Consider the following 24892-nt stretch of genomic DNA (forward strand, 5'->3'; position numbering starts at 1 on the left):
ACAGAGTGGTTGCTTCTACTGGGTACGCAGAGATGAGTGCATTTTCCAAGTGGCTCTTCACATCTTGCTTGGACTGTCGAGTTAACAGAGCTCCCCAGGTACTTGACTTCCACATGTTCATCCCCCAAAGGACAGAGTGCTGCTCCCTAGACTTTCTCTGCAATAGAGTGTATGCAAGCCGGAATTGTAGCCTTATTCCAAAGTGACCCAAGAGTTTCAAAAGCCAAATCGATACAATGTGTGAAATTCCTGAAATCTCGCTTGCATCAGACTCACCCTTGGCCTCCAGAGTGCAGTTCGTAGGATACTCATTTCACAGTCTTCACTCTAGATGCTTCTACCTTTTACGCTGAGACGAGTGCTTCTTCTTATCTTGCCTCGTTGTCCCTTTAACAGTGCTCCCCTTGCACTTGATCCTCCACCTAAGGCGATGGCTCTGCCCCTAGACTTTCCCTGCAGTATCCAGTAAGCAAGTCCTACTCTCCGTGTACGAGACAGGTCTAACCAGGCAACATTAAACTTGGCCTTGCAAATGCTTCCACCAAACGGTCAACATTCACAATGAAATCTACCCTCGGCAAAACTCCTCTGAGCATCACCAGGATTCCACGAACAGTGTGAATTTCTCCTTTTGTAATATTATCTTTTTCTCAGCCATCTGGAAGAGAAGGCCCTTCATATAGCGTTGAAGAAAGGGTTTCTGCTTCAGAAAGGAAGGTACTTCTTTGTGGCAGGTTGAAGGTTTTTCCCTACCATTCTCAGTTAAATACCACCGGGAGGAGGGTCTTCAGGTTAGGCCCTAGAAGCAGCAGCGACCAAAGCCCTATGCCTGCAGCTTTCCTCGCGTGATCTAAGCATGATAGTCCATCTCCACAGAGGTTGGTGTCTTCTCAACCATCCTTATTTTGGCTTGAAAACGCGCATGTATTTTACCAGTAGGACACCAGCCTTTCAAAAAAAGTAAAATGCATTTGCCTGTAGTTACCCTCGGAAACTAAGCTGAGTGCATTTTGTCATTCGGCTGAAATGAAGAGTATTGCAGAACTCTACAACCATTCTCACACACTGCTCCTTCTATGGATGACTCTTTGACAGAGACAGCACACAGTGTCTATATTTCCCTTCTTCTCAATTTGAAAAGACAAAAATGTTTTCTGGTTGGAATACAGATCTTTTAAGGCAGTGGAAACGCTTTCTAGCCAACTCACCCTTGCCCCTCTTACAGATATAAACTAACGTGAGGAAACCGTCATTGTGTAGGCCTGCCAGAGGGGTTGTAGCCTTATTTGGAAGTGAGCGAAGAGTTTCAAAAGGTGAATGAATACAATGTGTGAAGTTTCTGAGATCTAGCATGCATCAGACTCACCCGTGGCCTTTGGAGAACAGCTCATAGGATACACATTTCACACAGCCTTCACTCTAGACGATTCTATCGTGTACGCTGAGATGAATGCATTTTTAAAGTGCCTCTTCTTAATTTGCCCGGTTGTCCCTTTAACAGGGCTCCCCATGCACTTGACTTTCTTTTGATCATCCACCTAAGGAGAGGTATCTGCACCTAGTCTTTCCTGCAGTACCCAGTAAGCAAGCCCTTCTCTCTGTGTAAGAGAGACAGGTCTAACCAAGTAACACTAAGGATTCGGCCTTTCAAATACTTCCACTAAACTGTCAACTGTCGCAATGAAAGCTGCCGTTGGTAAAACTCCCCTGGGCACTGCTCGGTCTCCATGCACACTGCAATTTTTTCCTTCTGTAACATTACCTTTTTCTCACCCACCTGGAACACAAGGCCCTTCACATAGCATTGCAGAAAGGCTTTCTGCTTCAGAAAGGAAGCTACTTCTCTTTGGCTGGTTGTACGCTTTTCCCTCTCATTCTCAGTTAAATACCACAGGGAGGAGGGTGTTCAGTTTAGGCCATAGAAGCAGCAGATACATGTCTTACACCTACAGCTCTTCTCTCGTTATCCAAGTGCGAAAGTGCGTCTCCACAGAGGTCAGTGTCTTCTCAGCCATCCTCTTTGTGGCTATGTATACTCACATATGTTTTACCAGTAGGACATCAGCCTTTCATACAAACTTAAAGGCATTTGCCTCTAGTCACACTAGGAAACTAAGCTGAGCCCTTCTCGTCATTCGGCTGAAGACGAAGAGTATTTCAGAACTCTGCAACCATTTTCACACCCTGCTTCCTCTGGTGGTGACTCTTTGACAGAGACAGTACACCATTAATGAAATTTCTTTCGTCTCAGTTTGAGAGGACAAAAATATTTACTGGTTGGAATACGGGCCTTTTAATAGTGGAAATGCTTTCTAGCCAACTCAGGCTTACATCTTACCTGAAGGCAGCTATAAACTAAGCTGAGGAAACTGTTGTAGTGCAGGCTGTCAGACGAATAGTAGCCTGTTTCCGGTGTGACTGAAGAGTTTCACGTGGTGAATCAATACAATGTGTGAAATTTCAGATATCTATCATGCATCCGACTACCCATGGCTCGCAGGATACAGATTTCACACAGTGGTTGCTTGTACCAGCTACCCTAAGACGAGTGCATTTTTCAAGTGACTTCTCTTATCTTGCTTGGCTGTCCCTTTAACAGGGCTCCCCATGCACTTGACTTCCATTTGATCATCCACCTAAGGAGAGGTCTCTGCACCTAGACTTTCTCTGCTATAGACAGTAAGCCCTACTCTCCGTGGAAGAGAAACAGGTCTAACCCGGTAACCCAAAGCCTCTTCCTACGAATTGTTTTCACAAACGGTTTCACTTGCCATTTCATACCACCCTTGGCAGTGCTCAGCTGAAGATCACCAGACCTCTAATTGCACTGGGTATTCCATCCTTCCTAATACTACTCTTCACTGAAACGTCCGTGCCTGGCCTTGGTACACATGGGTGTGAAGAAAGGCCTTGTACATAGGAGAGGAATCTGTTTCTGCTAGGAGGGGTGAAAACTTGTGTCTTAACCATTCTTGGTCAAACACCTTATGGAGAAGCATTTCAACTGTGGCCCATATAGGTCTCGAAAAGACCAGTCCTTCCCCAATGCTTTCATCTCTTGGTCACTGGCCTAAGGTCAGTCTCCCAGTCTTTGGTATGTTCTCCCGTTCCTCCTAGTAGCTTGCAAAAATCCGTATGTTTTACCCAGTAGGATGCAAGCCTTGCAACAGTCTTAAAGGCATTCATTTCTAGTCACCCTAGGAAATTAACCTAAGTCCGTCTCTTCATTTAGCTGGAGATGCAAGAATATTGCCGAGCTCAGGAACAATTCACGAAGTCCTACTTCCTTTGGGAATGATTTGTTTTGTTTTGTTTATTTACAGAAAAAGTACATCATGCCTGAAATTCCTTTCCTCTCGCTTTCAGAAGACACATAGGGTTACTGCACAGAACACAGGCCTGTTTAGGCAGTGGAAGTGCTTTCTCTCCAAGTCACCTTTGCACCTCTTAGCTGAATGCAGTTGTAAACTAACATGGGGGGAAAAATCGCACTGTAGGTACTTGTTTGAATTACAGCTTCTGAGTTCGAATTATGAGGAATCATGCTTCTCTTGCTGTATTCATGTATGTCTGCTTAACAGCCCCAAAATACATACTGCTATATTTGACTAAAGATGGCCAGTGTAGTTCGTCATGTTTGTCTTTCTTCAAGATTCTGATATTCACCTTCTATAAGCTTCTTGCTGTTCTTCTCCCACAAATCGGCCCTGGTATTGATTGGTAAGTGCACTTGAATCTGGACTCTTTCTCCTATCCTCTGCCAACATAGGCATTCAATGTTTAATGCAAATATAATCTTTATCAATTGACACCCAGAGGGATTTGCTTTTGTAGCATACTTCTCAAGATGTTAGACACGTGCTGTATGTTTTCAACCAGCGCTGCCTGTGAGTACAAGATCAATTTTCTCTAACTGCCAGTCAGAAGACTTAACAATTTGCCTGTTCTTGTGAAGGCAGGGAAATTTTGAAGAAGAGTCACTTTTCATTTGCTTCTTGATCTGGAAGTGGAGCTTCTCACTCCCCTCCTTGCCCCTCAGATAGAACAGTGTTAGCCTCCATATTCATAGACCATTTCCTGTGCTTAAAATCCCTCCTTATCTCCTAAATTCATTAATCAACTTGAATTCACTTTCTCTGTGAAAACTCTTTAGAACCTCCAGGAAGAATTTTTCTCTCTTCAGAGCTTCTTACTTTGTATTCCTATAGAGAAATTCTCACAGTGTACAGTCATTATGTGTTTACCCAGCCTTCTAGCTCTCTCTAGTCTACAGGATCCCCAGGCAGGGACGTAGTCTGCTTTACCCTTGGAACTCACCAAATCTGACCCAAAATGTTATGGGTATACTTACTTATTGAATGAATGAATGAAGGCAAAGTTTGGAAATGAAAAGAGTAGTAAACTCAAAAAAGTTTGCTAGGCAAATACTTCTGTGGTCAAATACATATTAGAAAAGTGAAATATAGAGAACATGTTACATAAGCTACTGAAATTTTGTGTGTTGGAGTGTTTTCATTTTCTTGAGTATCCATGAGCTTTTATAGGAATGTTTCAAAAATTATTTTTCAGCTTTAAATGCTATTTGTTTATTCTTGATTTCATTCATTCATTCAACAGTTATTTATTGCAAACTATACATCAGAAAACATGCTATTAATTCAGGTTTATATAATGTTATTAACATATTATACTGAAGCTACCTGAAAATATTAATAAAGTGCATAATATTCTGCTGCTTAACATAATAGTGGAAAGACATTGTGCCTTAGGGCTTGTGAGAAATTAACTAGTTCAGGTTAACTGTCTTATCTACTATAGCTACGTATGGCATAGCTTTTATATCCTGTATTAATTATTTTGAATTAAGTTAAAAATAAAATCTAGTGGGTTCTGTAAAAAAAGATAGACTCTTTCCTTAAAGGCTCTTTTTATTAATATCTTTTTGAATTTTATTTTCTTAAGCCATATCTAAGTGAAAACTATATTAGCCAAATGGATGAAAAAAATGAACAGAGCATTTTGAATGAATATAACTATTTCAACATAAGCAAATTAGTACTTCACATATAAGGAAAATGTGGACATTGTCCTTTCCTTGTGGACACAGGTACTATGATGGAATCATATTTGTTGATTAATAACTTATATGGGTCAGAAAGTTAACAGTAAGTGGTGAATGAAAAATCTTTGATGCAGACATCCAAAAATGTTTGAAAACATCAAAGTTAAGCAAATGTTGATCAAACTGAGTTTTCCAAACAAGGACAAGTTGCGCATAAACTGAACGTAGTATTTAAAAAATTGCACTGCACATTTTGTTAAAAGCATAGGCTGTTTTTTTACACTAAATTTCATATTTCTTGTTATGCACATTTGGTTTTTCAACACATTGATTTATTAAACTTATATCTCAATGTGATTTGTTTATAAATAATTGTTGAACAAGTGAAAATAAATTTCAGAGTCGGGAAAAATACCGGCAACAAGTTTAATTACTTGTCAGTGAATAATAACTGCATTCAGACAATTTAGGATTGAGCTTCTTTTAAATTAAAAAAAAGTAGAAATCCTTGTTATTTTAAAGTCTTTAAAGAAAAGTATTTGTTTAAGGATTACCTATGCTAATTAAGTGGTGTTGATTTTGGTTACCTTATCAGCACACAGTCCTCTGCCTATTAGATAATTTTGTGGACTGGTTTGATTTTAGCCAGATTATCCACTGAGTACATATACAAAGCGGGGAACTTTACATTAAAGAAACACTCGGAATGGGTTTTCAGCTGTGTCGACAAGGGATGACTTCTATCCAGGCCCTTTGTGGCTGAGTTGCACAAAGAGAGTATCTAACATTGACAGAATGCAATCCCAGGCACTCTTCCAAGTATTCCATCTGCATGATTTCATTCAGTACTGACAGCAACGCTATTAAGGTGGCTATTAATATTATTATCTTTATTTATTTATTTTACAGAAGAGGGAACTGGGGTGTACAGACGTTAACTTGCACGATGTCACACGGACAGAGGGAGGTGCACCAGGATTCAAACGCGCAGTTTGACTCCTAAGCCTGCAAACGTCTCTGTCTTGCTATTCTGTCCCATCTGTCAGTGCACTAGTCCGTTAGTACACTACTACGATTCACAGAACTTCATGTCTGTAACAACTGTGGCAAAACGAACGATGGATGTGCTTTGTGCGGCTGAAGATCCTAACGCCACTGACAAGCGCCAGCTCTCAGCTCGCAGGTGGGAGCTGGACAGGTCCTGTCTCCTAGGTAATGACTGAAGCACAGGCGGCCTATAAAGCACCCTTCTCCCCAGACCCACAGGGCTGATGTCATTTCCTTCGTCTGGGCGGTCGCACCAGTGACACGGCGGGCTGTAGGGCGGTGTTAGGTACCCGAGAGACCTGCGGCGCGGTATGTCACTTCCTCCCGGAGACGCTGTTTCCTAGCAACCGCTTCCCACCTGCGTTCTTAGTACCGCCTCCTCGCTTGCTGCAGAGTTGGTCTCAGAGAGCAGCCAGGTGCAGGCCCAGGAGAGGGGCCAACAGCTGGTTCCTTCGGTCGCGGGGAGACATCCGCAGGAATGCAGAGTGAGTACAGACCGCGGGACTTGGGGGTTGTGGAGAATCGGGGCGGAGGCGGCGCTCGGCTGTGCACCGACCTTGCTAGCGGCGGGTGCTTGGTCGGCGACACGGGGCAGAGCGGGCAGGGACGGGGCGCCACCTGGCCGGGCCGGAGCAGTCCCCCGCCCCGCGCTGCTGAGGGCGGCGGGGAGGGTGAGCAGCCTCCGCCTGGAACACTGGAAACGTCCACAGAACCATTTAACAGAGATTTTAATGCAGTCCATCGTAGAAGCTTCCTTTTTTTTTCTCGGTACGCGGGCCTCTCACTGTTGTGGCCTCTCCCGTTGTGGAGTACAGGCTCCGGACGCGCAGGCTCAGCAGCCATGGCTCACGGGCCCAGCTGCTCCGCGGCATGTGGGATCTTTCCGGACCGGGGCACGAACCCGTGTCCCCTGCATCGGCAGGCGGACTCTCAACCACTGCGCCACCAGGGAAGCCCTTCTTTTTGTTTTATCTAATAGTGTTTCAACACTTGTGAGAGGGAAGAGTGGCTGGAAAAATATCACTATTTATGATCTTTTTCTTTCCCAGCACTGTATGTAAACTTTTTTTAAAAAATGGTGATGTTCTTAGTTATGTACACTAATTCCCCTACTTATGAACCTTCAAGTTGCGAACTTTAAAAGATGCGAACCTGCGTTCTCACGTCCAATCACGTACGTTAGTTCACGTGTATGGTGTACACTGTCACGTGTGTGCGTCCTCTACAAGTGGTTGTACTTTTGTGTACTTTACAGTACTGTATAGGGCACAGTAGTTCAGTATCTTTATTTCAAGCCCAGGATGCCCGGAAGCAAGAGGGTAGATAGAATTGAATGCAGCCAGGAAGCAGAATATGTGCCATCAACATCAGGCATGAGTGAAATTGCAGCTTGCCCTCCGTCTCCTATTGCTGACAATCCTTCAACTCTTCCATCTCCCACCTCCTCTCCCTCCTCCAGTCAGTAACTCTTCTTGCCTGTTCACCTGATGCCGGCGCCTATATGCTAGTTGTTGTACTGTACTACTGTTGGGTACTTAGGCTAAATTTGTTGGACTTATGAACAAATTGGACTTACAAACACAATCTCGGAATGGAACTCATTGGTATGTAGGGGACTTCTGTACTTCAGGGGTCCCCAACCCCAGGCCGCAGACCCCTGTTAGGAACCAGGAACCGGACCGCACAGCAGTGGGTGAACGGTGGGCGAGTGAGCGAAGCTTCATCTGCCGCCCCCCATCACTCCCCATTGCTTGCATTACCGCCTGAACAATTTCCCCCACCCACCATCTGTGGAAAAATTGTCTTCCACGAAACTGGTCCCTGGTGCCAAAAAGGTTGGGGAATCGTCTTCTTGGTAGCCTTTTAAATAAGTATGGCTGTTTTGTAGGCTATATTATACTTCTTGAATGGAAGAGAGGTGAAAAAGTTTCTATTTTAATTGGCAACAACCTATTGCACTCATTATTTAAATGAGTGCAATAATTGTAAAACTTATTTAGGATAATAACGTAATTGTAGAAATATTTTTGGATAACTTCAGTTTGAATTTTATTTTTCTGAAAACAAGTTTGATAGTAGAATTTGCTTTTTCTTTACAAAAACTCTGTTTATTACTCTGCTACTTAAAAGTGAAGATATAGCTCAATGTTCATATGATGCTTTTCTGGTTTTGGTTTGGCTTTGGGGGCAGGGAGGGAGTACTAAGTGTAGTAATGGAAATTCTCAAGCATGCAAAAAAGTCTGATTTGTTTTTTATATATTTCAGCCACCATCAGAGGTTGAATTATCCCTATCATTTGTTAGCCATTTTATAAAATTAGAGAATTAAAATAAACACTATGTCTGATGAAGTTTTTAGCACAATTTTGGCATATACAAAGAGTCCAAAAGTCACCAAAAGAACTACTTTCCAGGTAAAGTATTTTTATTTTGAATAATTTTAAAAGGTAAACACTGTATTGGGAATATTGGACTTGAAAGTGCTTCTATTCAATACAACAGTCCTATGTAAAGCTGGAGTAAATCTATGTTTCTTTTGAAATTTTTCAGATGATTGTATTTGGGCTCCAGTATTACCAACTCTTCTGTGTGGCTTTAAGACTACCAAACTAAACTCAATACTACGTTCTTAGTATATTAAAAGTTAAATTAGCTTTTAAAAGTTTAATAGCAGCTTCTAATTGCCATTTTCATGTAAAAAATGTTTTTCCCCCCTGGTGTAACATTATAACATTCAGGCTTTCTCTGTCCAGTCACTACAATTTTGAACTCAGCCTCTAAATTTGCAGTATTGATTACATCTGTTAACAGCAATATGCTGAAACAAAAGATCATAAAGAATACCAGTTTCTTCCATAATGCCAATTTATAATGAACCCTAAGTTGAGTCCTTCAATTCATTTGCTTGGTGTTGTCTGTCTTCTTTAATTTAACCCAAAGCTCCATGAGGAAAGGAATTGTCTGTGTTGTTCTGCATTGAGTCTTAAGGGTTGGGTGCATGGCATAAGGTAGGCTTTCAGTGAATATCTGTTAAATGAATGAAACCTAAGTTTTAAGGCAGTTATTAATCAAGCATTATTTGTTTAAAGAATTAATTCAATATATGAGACCTCCACATTTGGGTAGAAATTGATTTCAATTATCTCATTTCAGGATGAACTAATAAAAGCAATTACAGCTCGCTCAGCCAGACAAAGAAGTTGTGAATACTCAGATGACTTTGACAGTGATGAGATTGGTATGTGAGAACATGGGAAAGTAAACCACTTCTCTTATTTTTGCTTCTTTAGTTAGGTTTAGCCCAACCCTGCAAAAAAATCACTATGTTAAAATAATACCTATGAATTCACAGGTTTTAGATATCCAACTTTTTAATGAATAAAAAGCCACTCTTAATTTTAAAGAAGTTGTATGATTGTCCTTGGTTTTTTTCTGAATGTGTGTATGAAAATAAAATTTAACTGACAGCAGATTTGCTTGTTTGTGGTAAACCATATTGGAGATAACGAGTTCACCTTTAAGGTCAACCCTATGAGGTAATAACTAGGGCCCATAGAACTAAACTTTGTGCACGTTAGGATCACTTTTATAATGCTTTTTATAAATCAAGGGTTTTTTGGCTATGAAAGGGAATCAGTTTAAAAAACCCAGTATATCAGTACTGTATGGTTAATTTGGTTTCTTTTGATTATGTAAAATATTAATATTTTACATTTCAGGATAAACATACAAAATTCTAAACTTGAAATTCAGTGTTTTATACTTTCAGTGAATAACTCTCAATGTTCTCTGTAAAAGTAATCAGAACAATAGTTAAATCATTGCTTTATAGTTTGGTTAAGCATTCTTTATTATTCTTCTCATAGTAAAATCTAATACTGTGATATGGATGGAATTGCATTTCCAAAATTTTTATGAAAAAACATTATTAGCAAATTCTTCCATTTACAAATATTGTTGATTTTATGAAGTTTTTGAAAAACAAAAGAAAAGCTTTACAGTCCAAAATCTAATTTAAATGTCCCTGGCTGATTATTACTTTGAAGAAATTTTGAAGGAGTTTTCTCAGAGCAAGCACAGTGCTTGGCTTGACAAACTATTCATACTCGATAAGTATGTTTTGAATAAATTAATGAAACTGAAATTTTTATTTTACTAATGCCAATAAAACCTGCCAAAGTTCGCTGTTTTTTAGGGCTGCAAATCTATTCACAGTTGTAAATTCATTTCCAGTCTTTAAGGTAATCTTTTTGATTGATGTAATCTTTAAAACTTTAAAGTACACTATTGAAAATATTTTTTCTCTTCTATTTTTCAGTTTCCTTAGGTGATTTTTCTGACACCTCAGTAGATGAAAATTCAGTTAAGAAAAAGATTAATGATTTTCATATATCAGATGATGAAGAAAAGAATTCTCCAAAACTGTCTTTTTTGAAAACCAAGAAATCAATCAATGATGTGAGGAAAGATGAGCCAGTAGTCTCTATCAAAAATGATGAGATGGCACCTGATGGTGGTAAAGGCATGATTGTAAATCCCTTATCTGAATCTCAAAATAAACAACAAGAAGTTGAAAAAGAGAAAATTAAAATGGAAACGAAACCTAGAATTCTTCCAATCAAAAGCACATCTTCAGGTAATTTGTTAGGTTACTGTAATTGCATTTCTTGAAAATTTATTTTAAGATAATCACAAAATACTTTATATGGTAGCTAATAGATTTTTTAAATTATTTATTTATTTATTATTTATATTTGGCTGCATTGGGTCTTCGTTGCTGCTCACAGGCTTTCTCTAGTTGTGGAGAGCAGGGGCTACTCTTCGTTGCAGTGCACAGGCTTCTCATTGCAGTGGCTTCTCTTGTTTTGGAGCATGGGCTCTAGGCGTGCGGGCTTCAGTAGTTGTGCTGCATGGGTTCAGTAGCTGTGGCTCACGGGCTTTAGAGCACAGGCTCAGTAGTAGTTGTGGTGCATGGGCTTAGTTGCTCCGTGGCATGTGGGATCTTCCCAGACCAGGGATCGAACCCGTGTCCCCCACATTGGCAGGCGGATTCTTAACCACTGCATATGGTGGCTAGTTGATATTTAAGAAAAAAAAATCAGACTTAACCTTTCAATTTTACAGATATAAATAAAAATAATAGAACCATAGAGAAAAACCATAATTCTGATGTCCAGTTGTACGTTCAGTTTTATATCTCTGCTAGTGCCTGATAGCTGGCCAAAGTACCTTCAGTCATCCACAGCTGTGGCTCCAAAGCTCCTGGGTCCAACCTTGCCTAGGCCTGTGAGCTCCAATTTTGTTTTTAGCAGTGGAACTACAATGGAATCCTTTCTAATCCATTTCACACTCCAGACATCAGGGTTATAGCAGCATTGAGGCTAGTCCTTAAAACAATAATCATTTCCATACAGCCATTTGCCAGAATATTTGTTTGGCATTTGTATATTTGAAGGGGGTGGTGGGGGTAGGTGTTGTTGCTGTCATTGTTTAAGCCTCCAGATTTTCCTTAAGAAAAGAGAATCTCCATTTGGTTTCTCTGTTCCTCAGGAAAATCCACTAAAACTCAATTTTCTGTGGGGATGTTTCTGGTGTGATTACAGTAGTTTCTTCACAGTTCTACTGAGCTCTGTGCATAGTGCAGCAGAGATGGAGTGAAGCAGGCACCAACTGCTGTGACATCCCCTGGGCTGTCACGCAGAAACAAGGGCATAGAAGTTTAAGGATTTGGAATCTTCCAGTCTTTTTATGTTCTATAGAAAAAATAGTAGTTGATGCTAACCTTCACAAAAACCTCTTTCCTTCATATCATCATTAAATATGGTACTGGTAAGTATTTCATACTTTACATAATAGCACTGGTAACCTTAGGCAAAGCTATATTTCAGACACTCCTTTTTCCACCCCCACAATTCCATCCACTTTCAAATGAGGAGAAGATAAAAGCAAGCAGGGATACTAGGGGAAAAGCTACTGCAAGTTAATTATGTGTGACCTCAGCCGTAGGGTAAGCCTCACTGTCTTCATGAGGAGGGGGAGGAAACCTGCTCTCCTTTCCTACAGAATTGTTTTAAGAATCTACTGAAGTATGTCTCAAACTATAAACTTCTACAAAAGTGTAAGCACAAGGCCTAATGAAACACAATTAACTTGTTAAAATGTACCTTCCCAGTGTACTGAGTAAAATCAAAAATGGAGAGAAGGGAAATGTAATCAAAGAGTGAATAATCCATTACATCACCATTTCCCAAAGTATGTTCCACAGTTTGTATTGAGGGGAAAACAGAGTTATAGGAATTTTAAACCAATTTCTTTATGAACTTCTTGGAACTGTTAATAAAGACATATGCACGGTGAATCTTCAGGAAAGAATATGCAGTGTTTCCTAGTCTTAGTTGAGTTTAAAAACCTAGTTTTATGGATTACGTTTATCCTATTTGTCCTGATTCTAAAAAGCTTTTCATTAGGTTAATAAGAAAATGTGAGCATATTATAGAAGCTAAAAATTAGTCTGATATAGATAGAAGTATATAATTAGAACTTTATGGTAGATAATCAGCAATAATCCACCCATTTAATATCTTTTTTAAAACCTGTGACAAATTAAAATAACTAGAGAAATACTGTATTTTGACCACAAGATAGCTCAGGATTCTAAATGTGGAATACTGTAGTTTTAAACAATCATTAACCATTTGCAATTCAGTATATGTAGGATAAAAAAATTACCAAAACAAGTAATCATTTACATTTGATTGTAAAATAAAACATTTTGATAATGTATAGATGTATTTTTTTTTCTTTCTGAAAACTTGATGATGCTTCTGGAAGTGGAATTTTGATATAAAATATATTAAAATCATTATTCCTAGGTTATTCAAGTTGAAGAAAAAACTTGAGGCTGCTGGTTAGTGCCTGGCATGTAGAATTTGTTAAGTATTTGAATGTTTAAATGAATAATTCATTCATTAAAGAAGGAAAGTGGTTAATGAGCTTAGCTTTATTCTTCTCTAAATTTTTAGACTTGTTTTTCTTACAGAGTTTAGAACTTAATATTTTTAATGTGGTGAGATATTGCTGAGTATCACTTAATGCTTTATAAAAATATTAGAACCTGAAAGTTTCCTTTGTTCTTGCTTGTCTGCTGTAACTAGTACAATAATCAGACTCTTTCACTTTTATCAGGTAGTGGTCACATTGGTAGTGATTGTAGAAAGTAATTTTTACAGGTTATGCTGTTTTTATTTTAACTTTAAAGCAGGAGAACCTTGACTACATTAGCATTGGAGTCTGGGTGCTCCTGCTTTAATCCCACAAACTAGAGTTTATGACTATGGGCACATGACCTCTTTGTTCCTCATTTTATTTACCTGTAAAATGGAGACAATATTTGAACCACCACTAGGGGTTTGAGGCAATTAAATTGAGTTCATGTATTTGAAGTGCTTAGAGCAATCTTGGCATAAATTAAGTACTCTATAAATGCTTTTACTATTCATTTTATTATTCAGCATTTGTTCATAAGCAGATCATTTTACTTATCCCACATATTTATTGTGGGTACAATATGTTTCACTGTTACAAGCACTGTGATAGTAGCTATCACTGTGGCATTACAAAGACCTAGTACCAATCCTCCAATACTGTCTTAGTCCGTTCGGGCTGCTGTAACTGAATACCACAGACTGGGTAGATTATCACCAACAGAAACCTATTTCTTACAGTTCTGGAGGCTGGAAGTCTGAAATCACAGGGCTCACATGGTTGGATAGGGCCCTCTTCCGGGTTGTAGGCTTCTCATTGTATCTTTATGTGGTACAAAGGGCAAAGGAACTTTGTAGAGCATTATTTTAAGGGCATTAATCCCATTCATGAAGATTTTACCCTCATGACTTAATCACCTTCCAAAGGCCTCACCTCCTAATACGTCACTTTTGGGGTTAAGATTTCAACATAAGAATTGGGTGGAGACACAAACATTCAGACCATAGCAAAGACTTTACAATTTGGTGGGAAGGTGTATAAAAGGTATAGTAAGAACACAGGAAAGTGGGCATCTAAATTTACCGGAGGGCATCAGGGAAGGCTTCCTAGAGGAGCTGGTGTCAATAGCTATAACTGACAAATAATAATACCTGTAGTCAGGACTCTCAGATGCAAATGACCCAATTCAAACATCAGTGGAAAGAGTTTATCCCTGTGTTGAGCATGGATGTCAGAAGTCCTTGCTTTAGGTGTGATTAAGTGTAGAGAATCGGTATTGCTATATCATCAGGATTCTCTCTTTTTACTTTTGTCCTCCCTCCCTGACCCTCTCATTCTCTCCTCCTGCACTGTCACTGCCCCATTAATTCCATCCCTTGGTCCATTTTTCTGTCATTTGGTTTCTTTGTCTCAGACAGCCCTTCACTTGGCAGCAGAGAATGCCACTAGTGGTCTCTAAATCACATCCTTCCAGCTCTGTGGCCTTAAAGGCATATCCACCAACTCCAAGTAGAAAAATCCTGACCTCCTGACTGCCTGCTGTGGTCAGGGGAAATGAAGTTTCTGTGATAAGCTGCACAGGAAGGAGAGGGCTACATCACATGCCCATCATCCTCACTGAGGTATGGAGGAGATATTTATTAACCCACAGAATCACATGGATAGAAAGGAGGAGAGGATACCCAAAAAGAAAACAGGAGTGGTGGACAAACCAGAACAGGAAATGTCTATACAATCATTGATATTCATTGAGCACTTCCCATGTGTCAGGCACTGTGTTGTGTGCTTTGTATGTATTATCTTACTCAAGTCCCATGAGAACTTTAGCAAATCTTAGCTAATTCTACCTATAGGAAAACTGGGGTGTGTGACGGTTATCTGATTCGTGTAAGTTTACAATGCTAATAAGTGTCAGAACAAGATTCAAATATGAAATATCTGAAATAGGCAACCCCATACAGAGAGTGGGTAGAATGGTGGTTATGAGGGGGTGGAGGGAGAGAGAAATGGGAGTTGCTAGTCAACAGATGTAAAGTTTCAGTTATGCAAGATGAATAAGTTTTAGAGCTCTGCCTTTTGGCATTGTGCCTTTAGTTAATAATACTGTAATATGCACTTGAAAATTTGTTAAGAGGGTGGATCTCCTATTAAGTGTTATTACCACAATAAAAAAAATGACTCAGAACCAGGCATTATACAATATTCTGCTTAAACTGAGGTTCTAAAGACAGGCAAGCATTTTTCAGGAGGAGAAACAGGAAGTGGACATCCTAGGCAGAGGGAGAGCTTGGGTAGCAAGCTCTGGTGGCAGGAGGCATGTGGCACAGCTGCAGAAGGACAGTGAGCCCAGCATTTCAGGACAGATTACTAAGTGGGTGTGTCAGTGATGAGGCAGCACAGGTAGCCAGAGACAAAACCATGAAACATATTGTTCAGAGGCAATGAGCTTTTCATTCTGTAAGACTGGCTGATGGGGAGCCATTGAAAAATTTTGTGGGGAGGAGTGATGTGATCTGATTTGTGTTTTATAAATATCACTGAGGCAGTAATCTAGGCAAGAGTGGATGAGGAACTGAGAGTGGGGATGTAGAAAGTGAGATAAATGAGAGAGAAATTTAGCAAGTAGAATGGATAGGGTATTGTGATTCTTTGGATTTTGAGGGAGGAATCTAAGATGACTCTTGGATTTGGGATTGGACATTTGACCAGAGTTTAGGACATACCTAAAATTGGTAATGAAACATTTATAGTGGTTCCAATTACCTATGGTTGTAGAATCTTTTAGCAGGATTTATAACTCGACTTATAGATAAAAAGGATAAAGGTATTAATTAGTTCAGTTTTGAAGTTTCATCAGAAGAATACATTGGTAGAACAATGGAGAGATGGATATGTATAACAGGTAAAATTTAGGGAAAAGTTCATGGAAAAATGTTTCTTATCATGTTTTGAGGGCTGGAAGTATACCAGCATTAGATTGTTGTTTTAAACTTAGAAGTGATGAAATAGTAACTGAGAAATTTTAATAACTGCTGGAGAGGTTTTATGGACTCAGAGAACAGCAGCTCACAAGTTATCCAGTTGTCTGTTCCTCCTTCCAGGGACATTTGGCTCTTCTACTCCCTGTACTGACATCATCTTTATGCTTATAACAGCACTTACCTTTGTCTTATAATTTTATTTGTTTAGAATCGTCTCCTTTCCCAACCTCTAAAATCCTTGGACAGGGCCATTGCCAGTGTCTTGATTCTGAGGTCCATTAATGTGAGTGATGTGTATGGGGCCTGGCAGCAGATACTCAATAAAGGTTTTGATGGATGAACTGCCTCATTTTATAAAGGCTGAAACTGAAGCAGTTTGGTTTTGTTTGTTAAAAAAAAAATTTTTTTTAGTACTATGAGAGTTGATGAGTTTACTCACAAAAGTGAAGTATACTAGTTACTTCCAGGATGGCAGCCATTAAAAAAAAATTATTTGATTATGAACTATCGCCTACTTGTACTTTCTGGAGTTCTGTGTAGAGAAGGGTGTGGGCTTCTTCTAGACTCTCCAGGATAGAAAGCCAAGGTGCTTGGGCACAGGAGGGAAGTGTGGTGGCACCTGCGGTGTAGGAGAAGCCGTGGTCATTTAAAAAATGTATTTTTTAGTGTATTAAATTGTATTTAATGCATTAAAACATTGTATTTTTCTGCAGAAAATAACAGCAGCCTTGAAGCAGACAACCACTTTAAGCCTTCACCTCGGCCAAGGAGCATGTTGAAAAAGCACAGCCACAGGGAGGAGAAAGACAGGCTAGGAGAAGACAAAGACACTGCCCTCCATGAAGAATTAGAGGCATATTCTGCACCTTCATTACTCCTAGGGCTGAATGGCAGACAACCAGAAGCTGAGAAAAATGCATTCTCTGAAAACCTTGACCCTGAGGTTAGCGCTACTGCTAAACTGTGTTTCTAATTCAGGTTTTTGCATCTGATTATGAGAGAAAGAATATTTGTGTGTGAGCGTGCATGTGTGTGTGTGTTACATGATTTCTTCAGCAATTGATAAGGAAATAATTTTAAGTTTTTAAAAATATATTTTATTGGATCTAAAACTCAATTGTAAGGTATAGCAAAAATACAGCACTATTTTATATACTGCTAAGAAAGAAGAAAACTGCTAAACTGTAACATACGATGCATCCAATTTCAGAGAAAGTAAAATGTGAAAAAAACTTGCCTTTTTGAATCTATGCAACACTTTAATTGCAAGAGTTTTTATTTACATATCTTTGAATTGTGTAATTTATGGCCAGTGTCATTTTATTCATTTGGTTTTAATCACTCAACAAATGTATACTGAATGTTCACGGCACAGTCCTATATTTTTTGGGATATACCAGAAGGGATGTAGATGTGATCCTTCAGGACTTCATCAGGAGTTTACTGTGTATTGTTATTAGGGAAGAACACTTGGCCGCCTGTCTTTACATTTCACTATGGTTAGAGAAGTTCCACCTCACATTTCAGAAGGGATAAGTATGGGAAGAACATTCCTACTCCACAGTCTGCTTGAGATGTGATCCTTCAGGACTTCATCAGGAGTTTACTGTGTATTGTTATTAGGGAAGAACACTTGGCCGCCTGTCTTTACATTTCACTATGGTTAGAGAAGTTCCACCTCACATTTCAGAAGGGATAAGTATGGGAAGAACATTCCTACTCCACAATCTGCTTGAGCAGATCAGAGAAAAGGAACTAAACAGTACTGGCTAAGCTTCTTTCTTCTCCTGACTCCTATGTGTTACTGATGTGAGAAAAGATCTGCTCCCTGGGAGGTGGTACAAAGGCAGACAGAGGAAGTCCTTTGTATCACAACTAAACAGAAGAATCTCTCCAATTCAGGTAGAAGTATGAGCACAGTAGGCTCTGATTCCACTCTTATCCTGTAGGTTAGCTTTACCAGAAAAGCTGGCAATTTGATGTAAGTCTGCCTGACTTCAATGTGCTATGTCCTAATTTGTTCTGAAAATCAGGTGAAGAGAGGGTGTTATCAAAACCAAACAATTATTTTATGTTTAATAAAATCATCTGGTCAAGTGGATATTGTGTTAGTTCACTGTAGCTGCTGTAACAAATTGCCACAAACTAGATGACTTAAAACAACAGAAGTTCTCTCAGTTCTGGAGGTCAGAAATCCAATATCAGGGTGTGAACAGGGCCATGTTCCCTCTGAAGGCTCTAGGGAAGAATCCTTCTTTGCTTCTTCCAGTTTCTGGTGGTTGTCAGAAATCTTTGGTTGTCTTTGGCTTGTAGCGGCATCACTCCAGTCCTTGCCTCCGTCAACCCATGGTCTTCTTCCCTGGGTCTCTGTGTCTTCCCTCACTTTTCTCTAAAACAAGACACCAGTCATTTGATTTAGGGTCTGCCCTACTCCAGTAGATTCTCATCTTAACTAATTCCATCTGCAAACACCTTATTTTCAAATAAGATCACGTTCGGAGATTCGGGGTAGACATGAATTTTGAGGGAACACTATTCAAACTGGTAGTGATACCTAACTTTAATTGCTCTTTGTGATGTATTCTATATCCCTTGATTAAAGAAAAAAGTATTCCTAAACTTATTAAAGTAACATTATATTATGACAGAAAATTTAATTGAAAAATATCTACCCATAATCCCATCACCTAATGACAACTATATTCATTATTCTTACTCCACTTTTGGGCTGTTTTTCTATACTTGTTTTTATAATATTTGTCATCTTAACATTCACAATGTGTTGTATCATGCTTTTTGGTTTAATCTCTTAACATTAGGTCATGACGTGTTTCCATGTTGCTGGGTGATCTTGAGACTATGTTCACCTTAATGACTATAACATAGCCCATATTGTAGAGCTATTATCTTTGTTGGGTATATTAGATACTTCTGTTTTTAATAGTCTAAATTTTCCTTATTCCTCATTATAAAATTTTCCTGACCATGCTCTGAATCTTCTTTAAGCCCACATTTTCAGGGGTTTCCCATTTATTTTTTGTCCAACCCTTCTCTCTCCTATGTCTATAATCTTTGGCTCCGGAAGAGTCTATTTTCATCCACATTCAACTATGCTGAAGCCTCTTTAACTTTGTATAAGCTTTCACATGACACTGCACTTCTCTCCCTATTGCCTTACCTTCCTGCAAATGTCACAGCTGGGTATCGAAAGGATGACATTTTCTTTCTCGCTACAACCTCACTTCCCACCTTTCATTTGTGTGTGTGCGTGTGTGTGTGTGTGTGTGTGTGTGTTTGTATGATGATATATATCTATGTTTATATGTTAAATTAACTCATTATTCCTGGGATAAAATCTAGTCCATCATAGTAGACTATTTTTGTGTGGGATTTGATTTTTTAATATTTTGTTAAGACTTCTACATCAATATTTATGGAAGTTGACTATAATTTTTTCCTTATAATGTTGTTATCAGGTGTGAGTATCATATGAATTGGGGAATGTCTCTTCCTCCGTTATTTTCTAAAAGTTTGTTTGGTATGAAACCAAAAGTTTAGTATCATTTTCCCCTTAATTGAGAGAATTCACCAGCGAAATTATCTGGGCCTAGAATTTTCTTTGTGGAGAGGTCTTTGACACTAAGTTTGATTTTTTGGGGGGGGGCGTAAATATTTGGTATCCAGATTTTCTCATCAGTTTGGTAATTTGTGTCTATTTAGAAATGTATCCACTTTATCTGAGATGTTGAATTTATAAAGTTGGTTGTGATATTCCCTTATCCTTTTGATGACAGTAAAATTATCATGACATTCCATCTTTCATTTCTAATATGTAGTTTGTGTTTTCTTTCTTGTTAAATTTTGATAGGCATTGCTCAGTTCTGTTAAAACTTTAACTCTGTTAAAAGAACCAGTGTTGGCTTTGTTAGCTTTCTCTGTTGTTTGTTTCCAATTTCATTGATTTTCACTTTATTATTTCTTTCTTTTATTTTCTTTGGGTTTAATTTGCTTACCTTTAAGTTAGAAAATGTGTCCATCCATTTTAAGCTTTTCATCCTTTCTATCAAAACCTTTGAAAACTATAAATTTTCCTCTAATGCACTGATTAGCAGCACTCAATTTTTTTGATGCCATTTATTTTCATTATCATTCCTTTAAATACATTTTCTAATTTTCCTTGTGATCTCTTTTTTGGCCAAATGGTTATTTTATGGTGAATGATTTTATTTCCACATATTAGATCTTCTCTAGATATATTCTTGCATAAATTTATAATTTAATTTTATTATGATCAAAGAATATATCTTATATGAATTCACATTTTTTTTAATTGTTGCGTTTTTTTTTTATGGCCCAGACTAAGTGTGTCTTGTGAAAGGTTTCATTTGTATTAACAAAGAATGTGTGTTCTGCAGGTGTTAGATATAACGTTCTGTAATTTCAGTTTGGTCAAGATGGTTGGTAGTGTCATTCAGATCTTCTCCTTTCTTACTGAATTTTTGTCTAGTTGATTTACCATGTACTAAATAGAGTGTGTTAAAATCTCCAATTATGTTTGTGAATTTCTCTGTACTTCCTTTTTGTTCTGTCAGCATTCCATGACTCTGTAATTAGACACATACATATTCATCATTATTAGTTCTTGACCCTATTTAGCCTTACGAAATTTTTGTATCTCTGGTAATGCTTCATATCTTGCAGTTTGTTTTGCCTGACATTTCAACATTTCAGTATTTGCATGGTATAACTTTTTCCATAATTTTCCTTTCAAACAATCTTTTTCTTTAAATGACTCTTGTAATAGCAGTTTGGTATTACTTTTTTATCAAGTCTGACAATCTGCTTTTTAATTGCGATCTACTTATGAATCCATTATTCCATTTATGAGTGTTTAGTCCATATACTTTTTTTTAATAAATTTATTTATTTTATTTTTGGCTGCATTGGGTCTTCATTGCTTGCATGGGCTTTCTCTAGTTATGGCAAGCGGGGGGCTACCCTTTGTTGTGGTGTGCGGGCTTCTCATCATGGTGGCTTCTCTTGTTGTGGAGCACGGGCTCTAGGTGCACAGGCTTCAGTAGTTGTGGCTCTCAGGCTCAGCAATTGTGGCTCACGGGCTCTAGAGCACAGGCTCAGTAGTTGTGGCTCACGGGCTTAGTTGCTCCATGGCATGTGGGATCTTCCCAGACCTGGGCTTGAACCCGTGTCCCCTGCATTGGCAGGTGGATTCTTAACCAATGCGCCACCAGGGAAATCCAGTCCATATACATTTAATGTAAGTACACTTAGGGCCAATTTGTTACTGTTTGTTTTCTATTTATTTTATCTATTTTTTTAAAATTGAAGTTGTTCCTCTATAACTTCTTTCTTGCCTATTTTAATCACATAGGTTTTAGTTTTCCATTAGTTTTCTCTGTTGCCTTTTGACTATACCTATTTGCGTTATATTTTTAGTAGTTGTCTTATGGATTACAAAATGCATCTATAAATGATCACAATACAGTTGACACTGTATTGTTTCACATTTAAAATAGAAACCTTGTAACAGTATAGTTCCATATACTCCCTCATCCATCATGCTGTTGATGTCATGTATATTACTCCTACATATGATATAATTTCCACAACACAGAGTTATAACGTTTCTTTAAAGAGCCTTTTAAACATTTTTCTTAGACTTTTTTTTTTTTTTTTTGTGGTACGCGGGCCTCTCACTGTTGTGGCCTCTCCCATTGCGGAGCACAGGCTCCGGACGCACAGGCTCAAGTGGCCGTGTTTCACGGGCCCAACTGCTCTGTGACATGTGGGATCTTCCCGGACTGGGGCATGAACCCGTGTCCCCTGCATTGGCAGGTGGATTCTCAACCGCTGCACCACCAGGGAAGCCCTGTCTTAGACTTTTAAAGAACTAAAAGAAGAAAAGAATAAACATTTATAGTTTTCTTAGATATATATACCATTTCTATGGATCTTCATTTCTTCCTATAGATCCAGATTACCTTCTAGTGTTATTTCCCTTCAATCTTAAAAACTTATTTTTGCATTTCTTGGTTTGCCAGTGATCGATTCTCTCAGTCTTTTCTTATGTAAAACATATTCACTTTATCTTCATTTTTGAAGGATGACTTAGTTGAATATACACTTCTTGGCTGACAGTTTCCTTCTCCTATCCCCAGCTCTTTATAGGTTTCCATTGTTCCTGGCCTCTATTATTTCTGTTATGAAATCAGCAAAAATTTATTTTGCTATCCTCATTATACAATGTTTTGTTTTTTTCTGGCAGCTTTCAGAATTATTTTCAAGGTTTAGTCTTTTTTCTTTGAATTACAACAATTTGACTATGGGGTACTTAGGTGTGGTTTTCTTTATATTTATCCTGCTTGGGTTTTGTCAAGATTTCAGGATTTGTAAACTGATACTTTCCATGCAGATGGGAAGTTAAAATTTTTTTCTGTTTTATTTTCCTTCCTCTTGTTTATAATTACATGCACATTGAAATTTTTGATATGTCTCACTGATCTCTAAATTTCTTTCATGTTTCTTTAATCTTTTTTCCCTTTGTTTTTTTAGATTGAATAAGTTGTATTGTTCTGTCTTCAGGTTCACTGCCTTTTTCTACCATTCCTGATCTGCTGTTAAGTCTATCAGTGATTTTTTTTTTTAATTTTAGTAGTGTTCAACTCTAGAATTTCCATTGGTATTTTTTGTATTTTCTGTATCTAATAATAAGGTACCCTATCTATTCAGCCACTATGTATATATCTCCTCCTAAGTGCTTGAACATATTTATAATCCCTACTTTAAAGTTCTTGTTTGCTAATTGCAACATCTGGGTCATCTCTGGCTTGGTTACTATAGACTGCTTTTGTTGTTTTTGTTTTCATGAGTATGTGTCACCATTTTTTTTTATTAACATTTTGATTGACTACTGAACATTATGAATGATATGTTGTAGAGATTCTGGATTCTGTTATGTTCCTCTGAACATGTGCTCTAGCACAAAGATATTATGGCTAGACAAATTCCCAGCTCTGTCTCCCTTTGCCATGGACATTGACTGAAATCTCTGCTTAGATTTTTCACTTTCTAGCTACTGTGATTTTACAGGACCCTCTGAGGTCTTTCCCATGCCATGCATAGATGATCCAAGTGTTTGAGGTGGATTTATATGCAGATATTGGGGTTCATGCCTTCTGCAGCTCTTCTCCAAATTTATTGCCTGATCTTCTAGTCCTAAACTCTTATCTTCTGACCCCTCAAGCCAGTTTAGTAATGCTGCAGCCTTCTACTAAGCTGCACAGTTGGGGGAATTTCCTCAGGAAAAAGGCTACTAACTTGTAAGTCTCCTTGGGTAAATCTTCCCTTCGCAGGGTAGACTCCAGTGTTTGAGCCCTTCTGCCATCTGCCCAGATGGTTTCTCTCTATTGCTTTTGACATATAATTTTCTTTGTAAATATTATGGGAAAGAAAATTAAAATTTATTATCTGTGCAACAAAATCAAACTTCTTACATTATAATATCATCACCTTTAGACTAGAGTATTATTCTATAAAGAGATGTTTAATTTATACACACAAATATAATTACTTCATTTCATATATAATAATTATTTTAATTCAGATATAGGAATTTTGAGGAAAACTAAAGTGTATGAAATCTATGTAGTTTTTTATCTAAAATATTTGGAAGTAACTGTCTACTTGGTTTTATAAATTGCTTTCATTTGGTCAACAAGTAATATTTGTTTGAAACTAAGGGTTTTTACCTACTATTTCCTTTATACTTTCTAGGAAAATATATACTTAGAGAAAAACATGTCAAATATTTACCTTAAATATTTCTGAGATTTGATTTTAGAGCAGTAGGAGTTTTGAAAACATAGAGGTTTCAGTTAAAGAACTGGAATAGCTCTTAGTGACCTATTGATGATCAAGATATAAAGGCTTGAAAGTAAAGCATATTATAACCTCCTTTGACTTACTTTTGGTGTTTAGCAGAAAACTAATAATGCAGATTTCAGAGTTATGAAGTAGTTTTAATAATCCTATTGCCCCCCACAAATCTTGAGAACTAAACTTACTAGTAAATACATTTTCTTTAAATAGGATGCATGGTTAACAAGTCTATCATCATCATCCCTTAAAGAAAGTCTCGGAAATTCCTCTTCACCAGTATCTGGGGAAAGATCCTCCATCACAGGTGATTATATCAAGTTATTCTACCTTATTTTATTTATGAACTCTGTATTGCTTAGAATGCTATTTGTAAAAGAAATAATACTTTACACAGTTATAGGAACAATATATGTTTGTGTTTGCCTGAGTTTTAATCCCCAAAATACAATTTATTAACCATGTGATTGTAGATGCAGAACTTCATGTCTCAATGCCTCAATCCCCCAAGTTATAATAAGACCAATCTCATAAGGCTATTGTGAAAATTAAGTGATACTATGCATTTTAGCCACTAACTCAATTCCTGGCACAAGTAGAGTATTCACTAAATGTGAGCTATTATTATGTAGGCGTTGCTGCAATAGTCAGCATAATGGTTAGGTGAACTTTTAGAGTGAGGCTAAGCTGGATTTGAATCTAGGTACAACTACATGAGAAAGTAACTAACCTTTCTGGCCCTGTATGTTGCTCTTTAAAATGGGCTTAATAAGAGTAGGGTGGTTATGAGAATTAAATTAGTTTTAATACATGTAAAGCATGTAGAACAGAACCATCGTTAGCACGTAGTAAGTGCTATGAGTAGTTAAAGTGAGTATGAGTAGTTAACATTGTTTCTTTCCTTAGTCTTATGACATATAACTTA

The 24892-nt window shown here is 38.0% G+C and overlaps 1 protein-coding gene across 1 annotated transcript in view; it reads left to right on the top strand.

Moving 5' to 3' along the window:
* Positions 1–8038: 8038 nt before the first annotated feature.
* Positions 8039–24892, top strand: part of MAP9 (microtubule associated protein 9) — a 36976-nt gene continuing 20122 nt past the window's right edge. Inside the window, 7 exon segments of the mRNA XM_089912295.1 lie at positions 8039–8523; positions 9263–9347; positions 10437–10745; positions 11825–11826; positions 16605–16683; positions 16788–17017; positions 24181–24274. Of these exon segments, the coding sequence (XP_089768421.1) occupies positions 8449–8523; positions 9263–9347; positions 10437–10745; positions 11825–11826; positions 16605–16683; positions 16788–17017; positions 24181–24274 (874 nt within the window). The 5' untranslated portion in view covers positions 8039–8448.

The sequence above is a fragment of the Delphinapterus leucas genome, chromosome 5 (genome assembly GCF_059928025.1).
Source record: "Delphinapterus leucas isolate spDelLeu-1000000601 "Yukka" chromosome 5, BTC_Dleu_Yukka2, whole genome shotgun sequence".
NCBI lineage: Eukaryota > Metazoa > Chordata > Mammalia > Artiodactyla > Monodontidae > Delphinapterus > Delphinapterus leucas.